General features: G+C 38.2%; 1 protein-coding gene across 6 annotated transcripts in view; it reads right to left on the bottom strand.

The window, feature by feature from the left end:
- The window catches only part of MFSD8 (major facilitator superfamily domain containing 8), a 55,742-nt gene that overhangs the window by 17,057 nt on the left and 18,788 nt on the right, over positions 1–19,897 (bottom strand). For 5 of the 6 annotated variants that reach the window (XR_004182687.1, XM_031664276.1, XM_031664274.1 and 2 more), the window contains exons 3-8: positions 18,230–18,273; positions 11,897–12,137; positions 10,199–10,312; positions 8,028–8,172; positions 6,937–6,992; positions 1,216–1,324 (exon numbers count right to left, since the gene is read on the bottom strand). Coding sequence is in view for 5 of the 6 variants with exons in the window: in XM_031664276.1 (XP_031520136.1) it covers positions 1,216–1,324; positions 6,937–6,992; positions 8,028–8,172; positions 10,199–10,312; positions 11,897–12,137; positions 18,230–18,273 (709 nt within the window). In the remaining variant the exon portion in view is untranslated. The remainder of the gene's footprint in view (positions 1–1,215; positions 1,325–6,936; positions 6,993–8,027; positions 8,173–10,198; positions 10,313–11,896; positions 12,138–18,229; positions 18,274–19,897) is intronic. The other variant, XM_031664277.1, reaches the window with a different exon arrangement.

Here is a 19,897-nt window from a genome sequence, read left to right as displayed (position 1 = left end):
CAGACAGGGTTTCACCATATTGGCCAGGCTGGTCTTGAACTCCTGATCTCAAGTGATCCACCTGCCTCAGCCTCCCAAAGTGCTGTGATTACAGGCATGAGCCACCGCACCCAGTCTGAAATTTAATTAATATTGTTTAATTGGTATGTTATTCTTTAATGCGTATGGAGCTTCTGTTTAGGATGATGAAAACGTTCTGGAAATAGTTAGCGGTCATGGTTGCACGACATTGTGAATGCACTTAATGCTACTGAATTGCATACCTTAAAAATAGCTAACATGATAGTGCCAGGCACGGTGGTTCACATCTGTAATCCAAGCACTTTGGGAGGCCAAGGTGAGCAGATCACTTGAGCCCAGGAGTTCAAGATCAGCCTGGGCAACATGGAGAAATCCTGTCTCTACAAAAAATACAAACGAATTAGCTGAGCATGGTGGCGCATGCCTGTAGTCCCAGCTACTTGGGGGGCTGACCCACAGCTCACTGCAGCCTTGACCTCCTCAGGCTTAGGTGATCCTCCTGCCTCAGCCTCCCAAGAAGCTGGGACTATAGGCATGTACCACCATATCCAGCTAATTTTTATATTTTTTGTAGAGATGAGGTTTCACCATGCTACCCAGTCTGGGCTCAAACTCCTGAGCTCAGCCAGTTCGCCTGCCTTGACCTCCCAAAGTGTTGGGATTACACGTGTGAGCCACTGTGCATGGCCAACAATAAGATAATTTATATGACGGAAATAATTTTTAAATGGCATTTAAAAGCAAGGTGAATTTTCTTCCCCAGAGATATACTTCAATTCTGTTATCTTAAGAAATACTCAGATGTATTTTGTACTTGGTATCTCTCAATCCAAAAATGTAACTTATAGAACTCTATATCATATACATATATATATATGTAGGAAATTATAGAGTTTAAGGATAATTAAATCATGGCACTAAAGTTTTATAACTGTATTTATCATAAAACTCAGATGAAAGAGGGAAAGAGTTATGAAACTGATTCTTTTATAAGAAAGTAAGATAGTAAGATTATGGACAAAGAATTAACTACTTTCAAGTTAAAAGCAACAAAATGTATATACATTTTTTACATCATGGTAAGAAAAATTTGCCTTACATAAGATTTTTAATAACCTCGATATGCCTAATTAACACTGCATTAAGAAATAAAGGTTAAAACATAATCTGATTTAAAGATGGAATAAAACTTACGTTTCAAAAACGGCGAAGATAAATAGAGCCACAAAAAACAGAACATTGATGGCCACAACAGCGACTTGGTCAATATTTCCTTGGGGAACCTCAATTTCATCTGTACTTGCTGTAGGTAAATAGGAGAAAAATTACATTACCTATACATCTAATTTTTCTTATGACATTAAAATAATGTAGAAATTATATTGTAGCAAAATTTATAAATATTTTAAAATTTTTTTAGGATTCAAAGTAGTTTAATAATAAGATAATTTATTTTTATTTTTTGAGATGGGGTCTCACTCTGTCACCCAGAGTGACAAGGCATGACCACAGCTCACTGCAGCCTTGACCTCCCCAGGCTCAGGTGATCCTACTACCTCAGCCACCCAAGAAGCTGGGACTATAGGCATGTACCACCACATCCAGCTAATTTTTATATTTTTTGTAGAGATGAGGTTTCACCATGCTACCCAGTCTGGGCTCGAACTCCTGAGCTCAGCCAGTTCGCCTGCCTTGACCTCCCAAAGTGTTGGGATTACACGTGTGAGCCACTGTGCATGGCCAACAATAAGATAATTTATATGACAGAAATAATTTTTAAATGGCATTTAAAAGCAAGGTGAATTTTCTTCCCCAGAGATATACTTCAATTCTGTTATCTTAAGAAATACTCAGATGTATTTTGTACTTGGTATCTCTCAATCCAAAAATGTAATTTATAGAACTCTATAACATACTGATCTCATATTAAATATATTTGCTTTAAATTTCAATTGCAGATTTTTTTCCACCTTACTTAAATCTTAGACTTACAAGAATTTCATGAAGAACTCCAGTGGTTTATTAAATCAGTTCCCAGTTCTATGATTTACTTCAATGCATATATATTTTGAATTTCAGTGCTACATGAAATTAGTATTCATGGCCAGGAACGGTGGCTCATGCCTGTAAACCCAGCACTATGGGAGGCCAGTGCAGGTGGATCACTTGAGGTCAGAAGTTTGAGACCAGCCTGGCCAACATGGCAAAACCCCATCTCTATTAAAAATACCAAAAAAAAATTAGCTGGGCATGGTGCCGCACGCCTGTAATCTCAGCCACTTGAGAGGCTGAGGCACGAGAATTGCTTGAACCAGGAGGCTGAGGTTGCAGTGAGACAAGATTGAGCCACTGCACTCCAGCCTGGGTGACAGAGACTCTGTCTCAATAAATAAATAAATAAATAGAAATTAGTATTCATAAAGATCCTTATGTTTTCATTACCATTTAAAAAACTCCTATCATTTATGTTTCTGCAAAGAAATAATCAGGATTTGATGGTGGTTTATAAACAAGGAGGACAAAGAAGTGTACTGACTTCTCATCTTGAAGAACGTCTTAAGTTTAATACACATTAAGCTATTCTTGATGTAACTGAGAATCATGCAGACATATTAATCTACTCATACATATTCATGCTGTTTTGTAATTTTTCCACTTATTCAGAATAAATACACCAATAAATACCAAAATAAGCCAGATATTTTCTTGGGGTGGCAGGGGGACGGAGTCTTGCTCTGTTGCCAGGCTGAAGTGCAGAGATGTGATTTCTGCTCAATGCAACCTCCATCTCCTGGGTTCAAGCGATTCTCCTGCCTCAGTCTCCCGAGTAGCTGGGACTACAGGTGCATGCCACCAGGCCCAGTTAATTTTTGTAATTTTAGTAGAGACGGGGTTTCACCATGTTGGCCAGGATGGTCTCAATCTCTTGACCTCTTGATCCGCCTGCCTCGGCCTCCCAAAGTGCTGGGATTACAGGCGTGAGCCACTGCGCCCAGCCTAAGCCAGGAATTAATACATAAAATATTACAATATGTTTATTTATGCTATCTTAAATTGTGTGCAGTGTCAGTTGTTGGTGGAGGGGGGAGGGCTTTCCTAAGATGTAGTAAGTTTCTATGATTTTTTTCATAATAATGCCTGCCTTTCCATCTCAGGATTCTTGAGGAGTTCCTCCTCCAAAAATAAGTAGATTTGGAAATAGACTGCTATACTTAAAGGGAATTAAGCACCTTGGACACTCAACATAGCCTTATGACCTTCCTTTATAATCACACAAACAGAACTGGTCACCTTTGTCCAGATCCTGTGCCAGGGGTAGGCCCTGATGGTTGTGGCTCTTGTATTATTTTGGATAGACCTCTCTGATTCTTAATCACCACCTAGAAGTCAGTCTTTACTCCTTCAAGTCAGTATCAATATTGCCCCAAGTCAGACTGGAGTTTGCTTCATAATATGTGCTTAGTTTCCTGTAGCCTCTACTCAGTGCTGGTTTCAGTGCGGAATCTCAGAAATGTTGCATCCTAGACTATGGGGACTGACTAGATATCCTAATTATAAATTTTCTTAAAAGACTGCATTAGTATATGGACTCAAATTCTATGCAATTAGAAATTATAATCCTGTCTCATAATAACCTCTTTAAATGAATATCTTTAAATTAAAACAATTATGGAAGTTTTTACCAGACATATTTTATGCAAACATTTATTGAAATTTAAAAATTTTATTTTATAAAAATTATTCTGAAGTAACTAGAAATCTCATACAAGAAAACACTACATCTCCTCTAAACTCATTCCCATTTGTACTTTAGAACAGTGCTGTCCAATAGAACTGTGACATGATAGAAATGTTCTTTATCTGTGCTAATACAGTGGCCACTAGCCACATATACCCATTACTGAGCACTTGAAATGTGGCTAGTATGACAGAAAATAATTTATTAAATTTACTTTAACTTATATTTACATAGCCACACGTGGCTAATGGCTACTATATTGGACAGCATAGCTTTCAATCTTTGCAGCACAATCTATGATTTCTAGACCAGCAGCATCACATCACATGGTAGTTTGTTATAAATGCAGATGCTCAGCATCTCACTAGGGTTGCCAATATAGTAAATAAAGATACAGGAGATCCAGTTAAATTTAAATTTCAGATAAACAATAAGTATTAGTATAAATATGTTCTGTGCCATATTTGAAAGTTAAGTATAAGAATGTTCCATGAAGTATTTGGATTGTATTTATACTTTTTTTTTTTTTTTTTTTGAGACAGAGTCTCACTCTGTTACCCAGGCTGGAGTACATGGTATGAATGATATTGGCTCAATATCAGGTTCAAGCGACTCTCCTGCCTCAGTCTCCTCAGTAGCTGGGATTACAGGCACCTGCCACCACACCCAGCCAATATTTGTATTTTTAGTAGAGACAAGGTTTCACCATGTTGGCTAGGCTGGTCTTGAACTCCTGACCTCAGGTGATCCACCTGGTTTGGCCTCACAAAGTGCTGGGATTACAGGCATGAGCCACTACACCCAGCTGGATTGTATTAACACTAAAAGTTATCTGTTGCCAGGTGCAGTGGCTCACATCTGTAATCCTAGCACTTTGGGAGGCTGAGTCCAGGAATTTAAGACCAGCCTGGACAACACGACAAGATCCTGTCTCTACTAAAGAAAAAACAAACAAACAAACAAAAAACATTATTTGTTGTTTATTGAAATCCAAATTTAACCAGGTGGGACATATTTATACTAAAACATTATTCAAATTTAATTGGGCATTCTGTGTTTTATTTTTTATTTTATAAATTATATATTTTTACATTTCTCTATTAACTCCCCTATTCTGAGAAGCAACATCCTATGTTTTATTGGCAACCCTATTTAGTATCACCCTAAGCCTAACGAATCAGAATTTGCATCTTAACAAGGTTCCCAGGTGATTTCTAAGCACATGAAAGTAAATGAAGGATTGATGTGTATCATTATCCCCTTCCAACTTCTGAAATACTGATTTTTACATATCTTCCCTTTGTCATACCTCTACCTCACCTCTTAACTTCCTCCTTCCCTTTACCTGATAGCTCCTTGGTTAGCATCCTATTTTTTACCTTTGAATAAAGGAGTTTATACCCACTGTTGGCATTTCACCTCTCATTCTTATTTTTTATTTTGAAAGTTTTCAAACATATTCTCACATATTCATTCCTCAGATTCAACAATCTTTTCCCACACTTGAATGATCACCCCATCCTTTCTCTCACTCCCTCTTTGCTGCCATAGTGTTTTTTTCACTGGGTGACTCACAAATTTTTATCTCTAGCTTTTACTTTTACTGTCAAAATTACAAATGCCTCTGGGATTTTTTAGTTGTTCTAGAGTAACAGCATATTCAGCTTGATCCAAACTGAAATCATCTTCTCTTTTCATCCAACCTCCCTTCCTAAATTCTTGTTCTCTCTCATTCTTCCAGGTGATCTAGAATCAAAACCTGGCAGAAATGTTGGCTCTCTCTAATCCTTAATATTCTCTATCCAAATCTCTATCTTAATTCCTCCTTCAACAACTCCTGCTTATCCCTTCTCCATTCTCAGTCATCGCCCTACTTCAGGCCTAGTCAAAATTAATACTTTTATACTGTCTTCCTGAGTCATCCACACAATGTTCTCTTAAAAAGAAAAACACAAATATTGTACCTTTGAAAAGCTTAATAGAGAAATTGTTCAAATTTGTTACTGGCATCATATTTTTTTCACATTCTGATATAGTTTCTTTTACTGGCTTTTCAGTAATAAAACTGTTACCAATGAGATATTACCAGTGAGATATAACCAATCTGGATTAGCCTCTGCATGGGATCAATGTCAAAACTGTCCTAGTTCAAAAACTTACTATAGCTCCTCACCACTCTGCTCTCCACCCTACTACATTTAACTTTATCTTCCACTATTTCTTTTGTGAAAATTAAAGAATAGAGCTATGAAAGTACCTGGTAAAATAATACTATGTCTTTTCCACAACTTTATGAACTATTGAGGGCCAGGATCAGTCCTTGCATTCTTTCCCCAAGGAGGATATAATTAGTACTAAATAACAGTTTTTTTGGTAAAATATAGCTACTTACCGGGTTCTCTGACTTACATGAATCAGAGAAGATCTAAAGGATGAAAATACGTATTTGTAAAGTATACCAAAACAACAAAAATAAAAAGGCAAAACCATACCTGTTCTCATGCTTAAAAGAATAAAGAACTGCTTTAAATAGAAAGACATGGCCGGGCGCGGTGGCTCACACCTGTAATCCCAGCACTCTGGGAGGCCGAGGCCGGTGGATCACGAGGTCAGGAGATCGAGACCATCCTGGCTAACATAGTGAAACCCCGTCTCTACTGAAAAATACAAAAAATTAGCCGGGCACGGTGGCGGGCACCTGTAGTCCCAGCTAACCCGGAGGCTGAGCCAGGAGAATGGCGTGAACCCGGGAGGCGGAGCTTGCAGTGAGCCGAGATGGCGCCACTGTACTCCAGCCTAGGCGACAAGAGCGATACTCCATCTCAAAAAAAAAAAAAAAAAAAAAAAAAAAAAAAGAAAGACATATTTATGTGGTAGTAAAGATATGGAAATCATTGCAAAAATCTCAAAGGCTTTAGGATACTGGCTCTCTGAAAATAAGACAAAGTGATTTTTTTACAATGTCTGTAACCTTGTCAATCATGACCACCAAATAACTAATATGGATATGCCTCTTTAAAAAATATCAATTTAGGTCACGTCCAGCTTTTAAGATCTTCCCCAATCACCCATTGTGTTGTCCTTAGAAGCAAAATCGAAGTAAATACCAAACAAACAGAATCATCAGAAACACTTTGATAATGTTACATTAATTCAGCCAAATGGGTTTAAAGTACCTTCTTCAAAATTAATATTTTTACACTGTCTTCCTGAGTCATCCACACGATGTTCTCTTAAAAAGAAAAACACAAACATTGTACCTATAAAATGCTTAATAGAGAAGTTGTTTAAATTTATTATTGGCATTGTATTTTTTTTCACATTCTAATACAGTTTCTTTTATTGGTTTTTCAGTAATAAAACTGTTACCAATGAGATATAACCAATAAACTTAAGACAGAAGTTACAATTCTTATGAAATTCTCACAGACAGGTAAAATGAAAAAAATCCAACTCATCCTAAAGCATACATGATCTACTTTAGTATCTGAAGTTTTACAGTGATTATAAACATTAGTAATAAATGTTTTTAGACTATTGAATAAAGCACTCTAAAAACAAACAAAACATAATTTTAAAAAATTTTTCAAATATATGAAAGAGATATACATTACTAGTAACTTTTATATTTGACTGATACAAATCCATTAATCTATTTAAAATGTTATTTTCCTTGCCTTTCTCCTACTTAGAAACATGTAGTTAGTAAATCAAGATCAAACCTTCAGGCCGGGCACAGCCTCACATGGCTCATGCCTGTAATCCCAGCACTTTGGGAGGCTGAGGTGGGCAGATCGCTTTGAGGTCAGGAGTTCGAGATCAGCCTGGCCAACATGGTGAAACCCCGTCTCTACTAAAAGTACAAAAATTAGCTGGATGTGGTGGTGCGCGACTGTAGCCCCAGTTACTCGGGAAGCTGAGGCATGAGAATCCTTGAATCTGGGAGATGGAGGCTGCATTGAGCCGAGATAGTGCCACTGCCCTCTAGTCTGAGCGACAGAGTAAAACCTTGTCTCAAAAACAAAACAAAACAAAACAAAAAAAAACCAAACCTTGAATCTTCAAAGACCTTCCTTTTCTGTTCTCATTTATTAGGTTGTCTTTTGGTTGCCGGTATTACATGCTTTAGTACTACCTGACCAAAAAATATAAACAAACTATAGACATAAAAAACCAAATACACTTCATAAGGATAATTATCTTCCAACAATTACAAAGCTCATTAAATTTCACAATCTACAAAAATAGTTTTATCATTTCTAATTACCTTAGTATAGCAAGGATCAGAATAATATTTAAAATTCCCAGGAAGGCGCTAAGTAAAACCGGTGTTGTATACATGTTTATCCGCAGTTTAATCACATCCCATGTCACACCTTTTTCTCCAATGAATGCAAAACAAGTCTGAAAAACTTATTAAGATAAAATTTTCACAGATGAATTATTATATGAGAAGCATAGGATAAAAAAATGCAAAAGACATTTACAACAGAATTGGGAACAATGTTATGGAATCATCCTTCTATATCATGCATTCTCAACAGATGCAATTGGTTCTTGATGGGGGGGTCAAAAAATTTCCTCTTTTTAGGTATAAAGCAGGTATGTACAGATATACATATGGTACATAAAAGATATATGATACATCTGTGGCACTAAAATTTTATGGGGTAAAGAGAGTAGGAAAAAATATTGAAAAAGGCTCCTTAGGGAGACAATAATGAAAAAAAGGTTGTGAAACACTGATGTACATGCATTCACAAGGAGTTGTATCTTACATAACTTCTCAGTTTTTTACAAAACATCTCCATAGGCAATTTAAATTATACCAATTCTTCCAATAATTATAAAGGTCTAATCAGCTTCATTATAAGAATGAAAACATATTTTAGATCAGATATCTTAAATATTATTGTGTATGTGGTACATATACATATCGGTGTGTATATATATATTTAATATCATTTGACCATAATGTCATATACAGGTAAAATGAAGAAAAAAAAAAACCATTTCATCCAAAAGCATACATAATCTACCTCAGTATTTGAAGATTTTTTAGTGACTTTAAACATTAGAAGTGTTTTTGGACTGCTGGATAAATCACTCTAAAGAAATATGAAGTGGCAAAATCTAATTTGGATCTGTGGCAAAAACTCAATTGGAAGAGTACTGGTTTGCTCTTCTGATTCAGATTCTATATGTGGCTCTATAGTAATTCACATATAACTCTAGGGTGAGGACTTAAGATACTGTACCTACCGTACTTAGAACTGTGACTAGCATACAGTAAGCACACAATAAATGTTAGTGCTTGTTGAGGGTTTATTATTGGAAAAGTCATCGAAGTTCTTCAGGCTTATATTTAGTCATCTATAATGCAAAATTTTTAAATGACATAATCTTTAAAATGCTTTTAAGGTGGTAAAAAGTATTTACTAAGAACATAAGTCTATACCAGGTATTATGCTAGATACTGAGGGTAGACTGGAAAATAAAGACTCAAACCATGTCCTGATGTACTTTACAATATAGTATTCAAGTTCAATTATTCTACATTTGTGTTTGTATTTGTTTCAGGGTACTAAATCGAAATAGATTTTGGTGAACAGTGAATTAGATTTCCTTCTGTTGAGCCTTTTCCTTTTGGCTAAATAGAGGAACGTAATGGAAACTGGGGGTGGGAGATGGGGTGTTAATGATGAAGTAAGCTGAGTTGGATTCAAACTGATAATATTCATAACTTCAATATTCAAAATATGGACCAATTATATGGTTTTTCAATATTATTCTAGGCATGAAAATGACCAATTCTTTACTCAGCAGAAAATTAATTTGCCTTGAGGAAATATTAAATCTCATTAATATTTTTTTGAGACAGAGTCTCACGCTTATCGCCCAGGCTAGAGTGCAATGATGTGATCTCGGCTCACTGCAACCTCTGCCTCCGGGTTCAAGCAATTCCCCTGCCTCAGCCTCCCAAGTAGCTGGGATTACAGGTGCCTGCCACCACACCTGGCTAATTTTTGTATTTTTAGTAGAGATGGGGTTTCACCATGTTGGCCAGGCTGGTCTCGAACTTCTGACCTCAGGTGATCTGCCTGTCACAGCCTCCCAAAGTGCTGAAGGTTACAGGTGTGGACCACTGCGCCTGGCCTCACTAATTTTTTTTAACACTCAGCAAAAGGGTGACCTTGGACAATTTACTTAGATTCTCTATGCATTGGCACTCTCAACTATAAAAGGGGACTAATAGCACTTAATTTAGTGGATTGGCATCAAGATAAAATGACTATAGCCTCATTGCTGGATAAAAAAAATTAGCTTTCCTCCCTTTCCCTTCAGCTATGAGTTTTTATACTTGGGTTACATTGAATATTTAAGCCTCAAAAGTTTTCCCAATTCAAATTCAAGTAATGACAAGTGAAGAACACCTACCTGGACCTAGAATAAAACCTAATGCTTGACACATGCTTATGTTTGCCATGGAACTTGTTCTTTCTTGAAGGGAAGTAGCACCAGCAGTATATGATCGAACAACTGCTACGTTTCCTTAAAAACAAGGCACAATAATCCAAAGTAAAAGTAAGTTATCATTCAGTTTATAAAATTCAATCAAATTTGACTTTATACAGAAGAAGAAATCTTGGTCAACAGTATAGTCACTGCTTCCTCTTTATGATCATACAAAGCATGTAAGGTATTTTTATTAAGCAAATGCATCAATTAACGGACCATACTAGTTTTGGTAATATGAAAACAGTTAAAGATATCAATGAGTGAAGAAATGGTATCATAAGTAAATCAAGCTGGGCACAGTGGCTCACATCCGTAATCCCAGCACTTTCAGAGGTCAACGTGGGTGGATCATTTTGAGGTCAGGAGTTCAAGACCAGCCCGGCCAACATGGTGAAACCCCGTCTCCACTAAAAATTCAAAAATTATCCACCTGTAGTCCCAACTACTCAGGAGGCTGAGGCAGAAGAATTGCTTGAACCCAGAAGGATGAGGTTGCAATGAGCCAAGATCGCACCACTGCACTCCAGCCTGGGCAACAAAGTGAGACTTCATCGCAAAAAAAAAAAAAAAGAATATCAAACTTAATACTAAGAAAGCACTGAGTGAATGGCACACCATTGATTACTACAACTATTTTAAAAAGTATTACAAACTCTGTATGCATAAACATGTAAATAAGAAACAGAAAAAAATGCACTAACAATTTTACTGAAAATTTTCATTGAGTACATTACATTCAAGAGATTCTGTTAGGGGGCATAGGATATTTTTAAAGTACCATAAATTCTTTCTAATTGCAAAAAGTTTAGGCTAAGAGTGGTGGCTCATGCCTGTAATCCCAGCACTTTGGGAGGCCGAGGCAGGTGGATCACAAGGTCAGTAGTTCAAGACCAGCCTGGCCAAGATGGTGAAACCCCATCTCTACTAAAAGTACAAAAATTAGTCAGGCACAGTGGCAGGTGACTGTAATCTCAGCTACTCGGGAGGCTGAGGCAGGAGAATTGCTTGAACCCAGGCAGGTAGAGGTTACAGTGAGCCGAGATCGCGCCACTGCAGTCCAGTCTGGGCGACAGAGTGAGACTCCAAAAAAAAAAAGTTTACTATCTTGTTAGTGAGAAAGCATAAAAACAGTACAATACTATAAGCAAGTGCCAGAGACATGTCAGAGAAGAAAAAATTCTCTGAAGGGGCAGGGTAGCCCAAGAGGGCTTTGTGGAAAATGTGGAGCTTGAATTGGATCTATTTTTGTTTTGGGTTTTTCTGTTTTTTTTTTTTTAAGATGGAGGTCTCCCTATGTTACCCAGGCTGACCTTGAACTCCTAGGCTCAAGAGAGACTCTGCTACCTCAGTCTCCTGAGTAGCTGGTATTATAGGCACATGCCACCACGCCTGGTTTGAACTGAATCTTGAAGAATGAAGAATGATGGCAACAGAAGAGAACTATAGGTAATGAGAACATCATGAGCAAAGGCAAAATGATAGGAAAAATATTTGTTTACAATGAGAGACATGTACGTTGAACTGTGAAATATGAGTTTAAAAGGGGATGAGACCAGGTGAAAGTGAGCCATAAATGTCAGAATGAATGTATTTGACACAATCAACATACAAACTTACCTGCTCCAATTCCCAGCAATCCACGAGCAACCAGCATGTAGTATTTATTATGAGAGGCTGGGATGTGGACATATGCATAGAGGCAGTTGGCTGCCACGGAAATGAAGATCGAGACGACAAGAGGCTCTTTTCTTGGTCTATAATTAGACCATAAACCAAATATAGGTGAAGCTACCATTTGGCCAAGACTATATGAAGCAATAACCCAGCCCAAAAATCTTGTATCAGCTGTCTGATCAATCTGCAGACAAAAGTATGTCCTTTAAGAATTGTTATCCAAGAAAAGTTTAAAATCTAAATACATTTGTCATACCATGTAAAATTTTCTATTAAAAAAATAAAAACAATTCTAACGTATAAGTTTTATAACACTATTACTTACAGTAAAGGATTCAAACTTCTGACGATACAATTGAAGTGCTAACAACAGACTGTGCACAAGGGAAAAATGCTTGGGAGGCTCATTTTTAAGAATGACCATGGAAATTTTTGGTTCATATGAACCTTGGTAAGAAGATAATCACACACACTATGTATACATATAGCAATAACATCATGAAAAATAATACAAGGTATTCTTTAATTCTTGTAAGTAGAAATCTTTAGACTTATGCTACCCTATACGTTAAACAGCCATTAGCACCGTAAATCTTTTTTTAAAAAACAAACTAGGCACAAGAATCAAATGCATAAAGAAGATAATAAAAACACAAAAGATGATAGACAATTCTCTCAATAAACCTGTTATAAATTCTTCCTTTCTACATAGGCAACTCAGTATTCTACCACTTTAAAAGGGTTTACATATCATGATGAACATGAGGGGAGAACCAAATGACTACAACTCAGAAAACAAAATACTTTCAGAAAAACAGAAAATGTTAGCATAGAAAAGACACTATTGTTTATTTTTATTTATTTATTTGAGACAGGGTCTCACTCTGTCACCCAGGCTGCAGCGCAGTGGTGCGATCACGGCTCAGTGCAGCCTCGACCTTTGAGGTCCAAGTGATCCTCCTGCCTCAGCGTCTTGAGTAGCTAGGACTACAGGCATGCACCACCATGCCCAGCTAATTTTTTTATTTTTGTAGAGACAGGGTCTCCCTATGTTGCCTAGGCTGGTCTTGAACTTCCTGCCTCCAACTCGAAAAGCAATCCTCCTGCCTCGGGAGGGAGCAATTCTCCCACCCTGGCCTCCCAAAATATTGGGATTAGTGGCATGAGCCACCACACCCAGCCAGATTTTTTTTTTCATATATGATAGGCTAAGCCAGGTGAAGTGGCACATGCCTGTAATCTCAGCTACTCAGCAGTCTAGAACAGAAGGATCCCTTGAGCCCAGGAGTTGGAGGGTGTAATGCACTATGATTGTACCTGTGAAAAGCCACTGCACTCCAGTCTGGGCAACATAGGAAGATTCTATCTCTAATCTTTCTATTTAATGGCTTTTATTAAATTTTAGGAAATAAATTTAAATGAACATAGATATGTGGTAGAACAATTTAATAAGGAAAACTATGACCTTTTGTTCCCTAAAGATATTTATTTATTTATTTAATTTTATTTATTTACTTTTGAGATGGAGTTTTGCTCTTGTTGCCTAGGCTGGAGGGCAATGGTGCGATCTCAGGTCACTACAACCTCTACCTCCCGGATTCAAGCGATTCTCCTGCCTCAGCCTCCCAAGTAGCTGAGATTACAGGCATGTGCCACCACACAGGCCCAGCTAATTTTTGTATTTTTTTAGTAGCAACGCGGTTTCAACATATTGGCCAGGCTGGTCTCAAACTCCTGACCTCAGGTGAGCCACCTGCCTTGGCCTCCCAAAGTTCTGGGATTTTGGGTGTTAGCCACCATGCCTGGCAATTCCCTAAAGATATTTAAACTGAAAATATTTAGGTGCGTTTTTCTTTATGGGACATAAGAAATAATATGCAAAAGTATAATGATACATAATATTTAAAGTTCTAGCTGTTAAAATATCTTTCAGTTTAGGTACTCTGGTTTTCATTTTCTCCCTGTACTACCTTTAGTTTCATTTGTCATCTCTGAAAACAGAAAATAATAATTTCATGTCATATAAAATTTTAAATTAATTTTCAAAAAAATAATGAAAACTCAATTTTAATGTTAAATGTGTAGTGATTTGAAAGCAAAACTTTTTTTTTTTTCTTTTTTTTGAGACAGGGTCTGGCTCTGTCACCCAGGCCAGAATACAGTGGCATAATCTTGGCTCACTGTAACCTCAAACTCCTTTGCTCAAGAAATCCTCCCACCTCAAGCTCCCAAGCAGCTGGGACTACAGGGAGTAGCACCACCATACCCAGCTAACTTTTAAAATTTTTTTGTAGAGACAAGGTCTTATATTGTTACCCAGGCTGGTCTTGAACTCCTGGGCTCAGGCAATCCTCCCAACTTGGCTTCCCAAAGCACTGGGATTACAGGCACATAAGCCACAGCACTAGGCCTGATAGCAAAACTCTTCAAAGAGTTTTCAAAATATCTGGAGAAAAGAGAGTACTTTTCAAAACTCAACATAGTATGCTGACTAGACCTAATCACTACTAATATCCTTCTTTTGAGAATTTTGACTAAAAAGACTAAATGCCAAGAAATTAAGAATTTTGATACATGAAAATATCTTTTTAGGGCCGGGCGCGGTGGCTCACGCCTGTAATCCCAGCACTTTGGGAGGCCGAGGCGGGCGGATCACAAGGTCAGGAGATCGAGACCACGGTGAAACCCCGTCTCTACTAAAAATACAAAAAATTAGCCGGGCGCGGTTGTGGGCGCCTGTAGTCCCAGCTACTCGGGAGGCTGAGGCAGGAGAATGGCGTGAACCCGGGAGGCGGAGCTTGCAGTGAGCCGAGATCGCGCCACTGCACTCCAGCCTGGGCGACAGAGCGAGACTCTGTCTCAAAAAAAAAAAAAAAAAAAAAAAAAAAGAAAATATCTTTTTAGTAGAGAAGACATTGCTCCAGAATTGTGCCAATTCCAATGACTATCAGTATGGAAAGAATTTTTAGTGTAATGGGTAATAATTTCATGTACTATAATTTTCAAAATAACAATGAAAATATGGCACTAAATCAGTAAAAAGTAAAATTTGTATTTCTTTTTTTCTTATATTCCTTTAAAAATATATTTTAGGAGACCATTTTCAAAAAGTAGAAATTTGTAAAACTGGGCTGGGCATGGTGGCTCACACTTGTAATGCCAGCACTTTGAGAGGCTGAGGTGGTGGGTCACCCAAGGTCAGGAGTTTGAGACCAGCCTGGTCAACATAGTGAAACCCTATCTCTACTAAAAATACAAAAATTAGCTGGGCGTTGGTGGTGCACGACTGTAATCCCAGTTACTTGGGAGGCTAAGGCAAGCGAATTACTTGAACCTTGGAGGTGGAGGCTGCAGTAAGCCAAGATTGCGTCACTGAACTCGAGCCTGGGTAACAGAGGGAAACTCCATTTACAAAAAAACAAAAACATAAAAAAAAATTCATAAAAACAAAACAATCCTAACAATCTAGACAATCTAGTAGGGGAGTTAAGTAAACTCTCTGTAAATATAGTGTTAGGACACTCCACATTAAGGGCTAATGATAAAGGGAAGCGGGAGTATACAGGAAAATCTTCTGATCCAAACTGTTGTAAGGGACAGTCAGAGAAGGCTTTCCAGGCCAGGTGCAGTGGCTCACATCTGTAATCCCAGCAATTGGGAGACTGAGGCAGGATCACCTGAGGTCTGGCATTCAAGATTAGCCTGGCCAACATGCCGAAACCCCATCTCTACTAAAAATACAAAAATTAGCCAGGCATGGTGGCAGGTGCCTGTAATCCCAGCTACTTGGGAGGCTGAGGCATGAGAATCACCTGAACCCGGAAGGTGGCAATCCCGGCACTCTGGGAGGCTGAGGTGGGTGGACCACCTGAGGAAAGGTAGAGATAAGCCTGGCCAACATGGTGAAACCCCATCTCTACTAAAAATACAAAAATTAGCTGGGTGTGGTAGCTGGCATCTGTAGTCCCAGCTACTTGGGAGACTGAGGCAGGAGAATCGCTTGAACCCTCAAGGCAGAGATTGCAGTATGCCAAGATCATGCCACTGCATGCCAGCCTGGGCAACAGAGCAAGACTCCATCACAAAAAAAAAAAAAAGAGAAGGCTTTCCAGAGGAAGTGACACTGGAGCAAAACCTTGAAGAGTGAATAAAAGACAGTGAGGAAGGAGAAAGGGGAGAGCAAAAGAAAGATGGAGAGAGGAAAAGCATTCCAGTAAAAATGTGTAAAGACCTAAGGAGCCTGGGTTCATCCAAGTACCATGGATCTATCTAATAAGTTGATGGCTATACATCTAATATGGGACAAAGTTCAGAATCTAGTATAAAACACACACATGCATGTGCGAACACACACACACACACACACACTCTCCAACCTGTTAGGAAAACCAACAAGGGACAAACTGATAAGGAAGAATACACAAAAGAATTTAAGAATAAGTCGTTAGAGTTAAGGGGAAAGCCAGGATAGAGAAATGTCATAGAAGCTAAGAGGTGGTGCTATGGTTTTAATGTGTCCTCCAAATTTCATGTTTTGGAAATTAATATTTAAATTAATATTATTAAAATATTGAAAGGTAGGACCTTTAAGAGGTAATTGTGTTACATTAGGTAGGTAGTTGGGTATCAACAGGGCAGGAGAGGTCTCCCCTGCCCCACACATAGGGAGTGTCTGGAGACCATTAGGTGATGGTCAGGCGGCTGTTAACTCTCTAAAGTAATATTGGTCACAGCCAGGGCTAGGAAAAGGCAGCCTCCTAATACATAGAAAACACCTGGTGATTAGCAGCTTCCCAATATGATCTCAGGCGTGGGGTGAGTGGGGAGAAGTAATGCAAGGCCCCAAAAGTATGCCAGTGTATAAAATCCCAAGTCTAAAGGTCAAACCGCGCACTTGTCTTTCAAGTGGCCCACCTGGCCTTCTTCCAACTGCACTTTCCTTCTTTTCCTTCCTTTCATTCTTGCTCTAAAGCTTTTTAATAAATTTTCACTCCTGCTCTACAACTTGCCTCAGGTTCTCCTTCTGCCTTATGTCCTTTACTTGAATTATTTCTTCTCAGGAGGCAAGAACTGAGGTTGCTGCAGACCCGTACAGATACAGATCTGCCAACTAACAATTGGATCATGAGGGCTGTGCCAAGTAACTACCTAATGTACCTAATCCACTCATGTATTAATGGGTTATCATGGAGTGGAACTGGTGGCTTCATAAGAGAAGGAAAAGAGACCTGGGCTAGCATGCTCAGCCCCTTCATCACGTGATGCCTTACAATGCCTTGGGACTCTTCAGAGAGTCCCCACTAGCAAGAAGGCCCTCACCAGATGTGGTCTCTCAGCCTTGGACTTCTCAGCCTCCGTAATGGTAAGAAATAAATTCCTTTTTTAAAATAAATTATCTAGTTTAGGGTATTCTGTTACAAGCAACAGAAAACAGACTAATACAGGTAGCTTCAGGAAGTAAGGAGAGGACAACAATGTCAAATCCTATCCAGGTGTCACCTAAAGTAAGGACTGAAAAGTATTTCATGATCAACAATTAAGTAACTGGAAAACTTACAAGAGGAGTTCAGGACAGCAGAAAAGTTAATCAGATAATAGCAGGTTAAGGAGTAGGTTAGGGAATACAGAGGAACTCTTTAAGAACCTCTACTAAAACATTGTTATAGATGAATTATGTAACCAACTTATATACTGATTTTTAGTTAAGTTCCTTCCTGGAGATTTAAGATAGAACTGACAGGACTTGATGATCAACTGATGTCAAGCTACCTAACAAACTTACATCTTCATGTCACCCCCTCTTCCCCTTCTAGTAATAACAGCATCAAAAAATACATATGTTCTAGTCTTTACAATGTTACCTGATAGCCCAAATTAATTTTATGGGAAAAGCATTAAATTATTCCACAAACATATCATTTACACACTTTGAGAATTCAGACTATTACTAGTTTCCTTTTTATTAGGGAAGAGGTAATGATGGAATGTGAACGTGGCTTCTGAGTAGGTGACCATACATGTACATTTGCCTGGGACTATCTGGGTATGATCCTATTTTTCCTTGTATAGCACTCTCTTCACTTCAAAAGTGTTCTGGCTTGCACAATAAAGCATATGGTCACCTTACTTATAAGCCTCTTTTAAGGAACTATTATCTCATTATTCTTGTAAAGATTAAATCATAGAATACCAAAGAGACTCTTTAGAAAATGCTTAACTATGTAAGAGTTACTATTACTGTAGCTATAAGGGAAAAATAGATTGAAATGTACAAACCTTTTGGAGATATGGCCATATGGACAGTATCACTATAGAAAACCCTGTGAAGAAGCAAACTAGGTTATTTACACTTATAATAATTTAATCATTATTACAGATACAATTTTCTGAACTGTGGCATGGATTGTAAAATATTCTGAACCTAAAATTTATGCATACAAATGCATAATTTATCAGGCAATGAGATTTTAGTTATCAGAAGGAAAATAAATACTAAAAGAACATACAATTACAGTCCCTCATCATAATTAATAATGAATACAAAAAAGCAGAGGATCTATTTCTCCATATTTGTGTGCTTTTACTGTAAATGGAAATAACCAAAAACTTTGTTTTTATAACAGAAATGAATGGAGGAAAGGTTATTTTGTTAGACAGGAAGTGCTAGGCTTCTATCCTGTGTCGTTTGGAGGAGATAATTGACTGAAGAGAAGAGCAGGAATAAGGAAAATGATCATCTACAGGGGGGCTGTAGAAAACCAGAATATTTCAAGATGGCCATACCTTAAAAGAAAATTCACTATTTCTGCTAGTCTTTACTGCATGAAAACTATAATTAACTCCAACACTATTTGTCAATTTTAAATGTTAGGCAAATGCAGCCAGCAGTGACTCATGCCTGTAATCCCAGCACTTTGGGAGGCTGAGGCAAGCAGATTACCTAAGGTCAGGAGTTTGAGACCAGCCTGGCCAACATGGTGAAACCCTGTCTCTACTAAAAATATAAAAATTAGCCGGGCATGGTCGCACATGCCTGTAATCCCAGCTACTTAGGAGGCTGAGGTAGAAGAATTGCTTGAACCCAGGAGGCGGAGTAGGTTGCAGTGAGCCAACATCGCGCCACTGCACTCTAGCATGGGTGACAGAGCAAGACTCCATCTCAAAAAAAAAAAAAAAAAGAAAAATGAAAAACAAATGTTAGGCAAATCTATTAAGAAATTCTACAAAGCCTGTTCTTCAAAATGGCTCTATTAAGGCTTGGCACAGTGGCTCACACCTGTAATCCCAGAACTTTGGAAGACCGAGGTGGGTGAATCACTTGAGGCCAGGAGTTTAGAGACCAGCCTGGCCAGCATGGAGAAACCCCATCTCTACAAAAAAAATACAAAAATTAGTTGGGCATGGTAGCACATGCCTGTAATCCCAGCTACCTGGGAGGCTGAGGCAGGAGAATTTCTTGAATATGGAGGCAGAGGTTGTAGTGAGCCGAGATTGCACCACTGCACTCCAGCCTGGGTGAAAGTGAGACTCTGTCTCAAAAAAAAGGAAAAAAAAAAAGAAAAAAATAAATTTAAAAAATAGCTGTTGAGATATAATTCACATATCACACAATTCATGCATTTAAAGTATACAATTCAATGGGTTTTAATATAATCACAGATATGTGCAACCATCATTATAGTCAATTTAATTTAATTTAATTTATTTTTTGAGACGGAGTTTCTTGTAGCCTAGGCTGGAGTGCAGTGGCCTGAACTCGGCTCACTGCAACCTCCGACTCCTGGATTCAAGCGATTCTCCTGCCTCAGCCTCCTGAGTAGCTGGGATTACAGGCTTCTGCCACCACACCAGGCTAATTTTTGTACTTTAGTAGAGATGAAGTTCACCATGTTGACCAGGCTCGTCTTGAACTCCTGACCTCAGGTGATCTGCCTGCCTTGCCTC

The sequence above is a fragment of the Papio anubis genome, chromosome 3 (genome assembly GCF_008728515.1).
Source record: "Papio anubis isolate 15944 chromosome 3, Panubis1.0, whole genome shotgun sequence".
In the NCBI taxonomy this organism is placed as follows: Eukaryota; Metazoa; Chordata; class Mammalia; order Primates; family Cercopithecidae; genus Papio; species Papio anubis.
The sequence above is the reverse complement of the archived record's forward strand: the minus strand, read 5'-3'. Positions and strand labels throughout refer to the sequence as shown.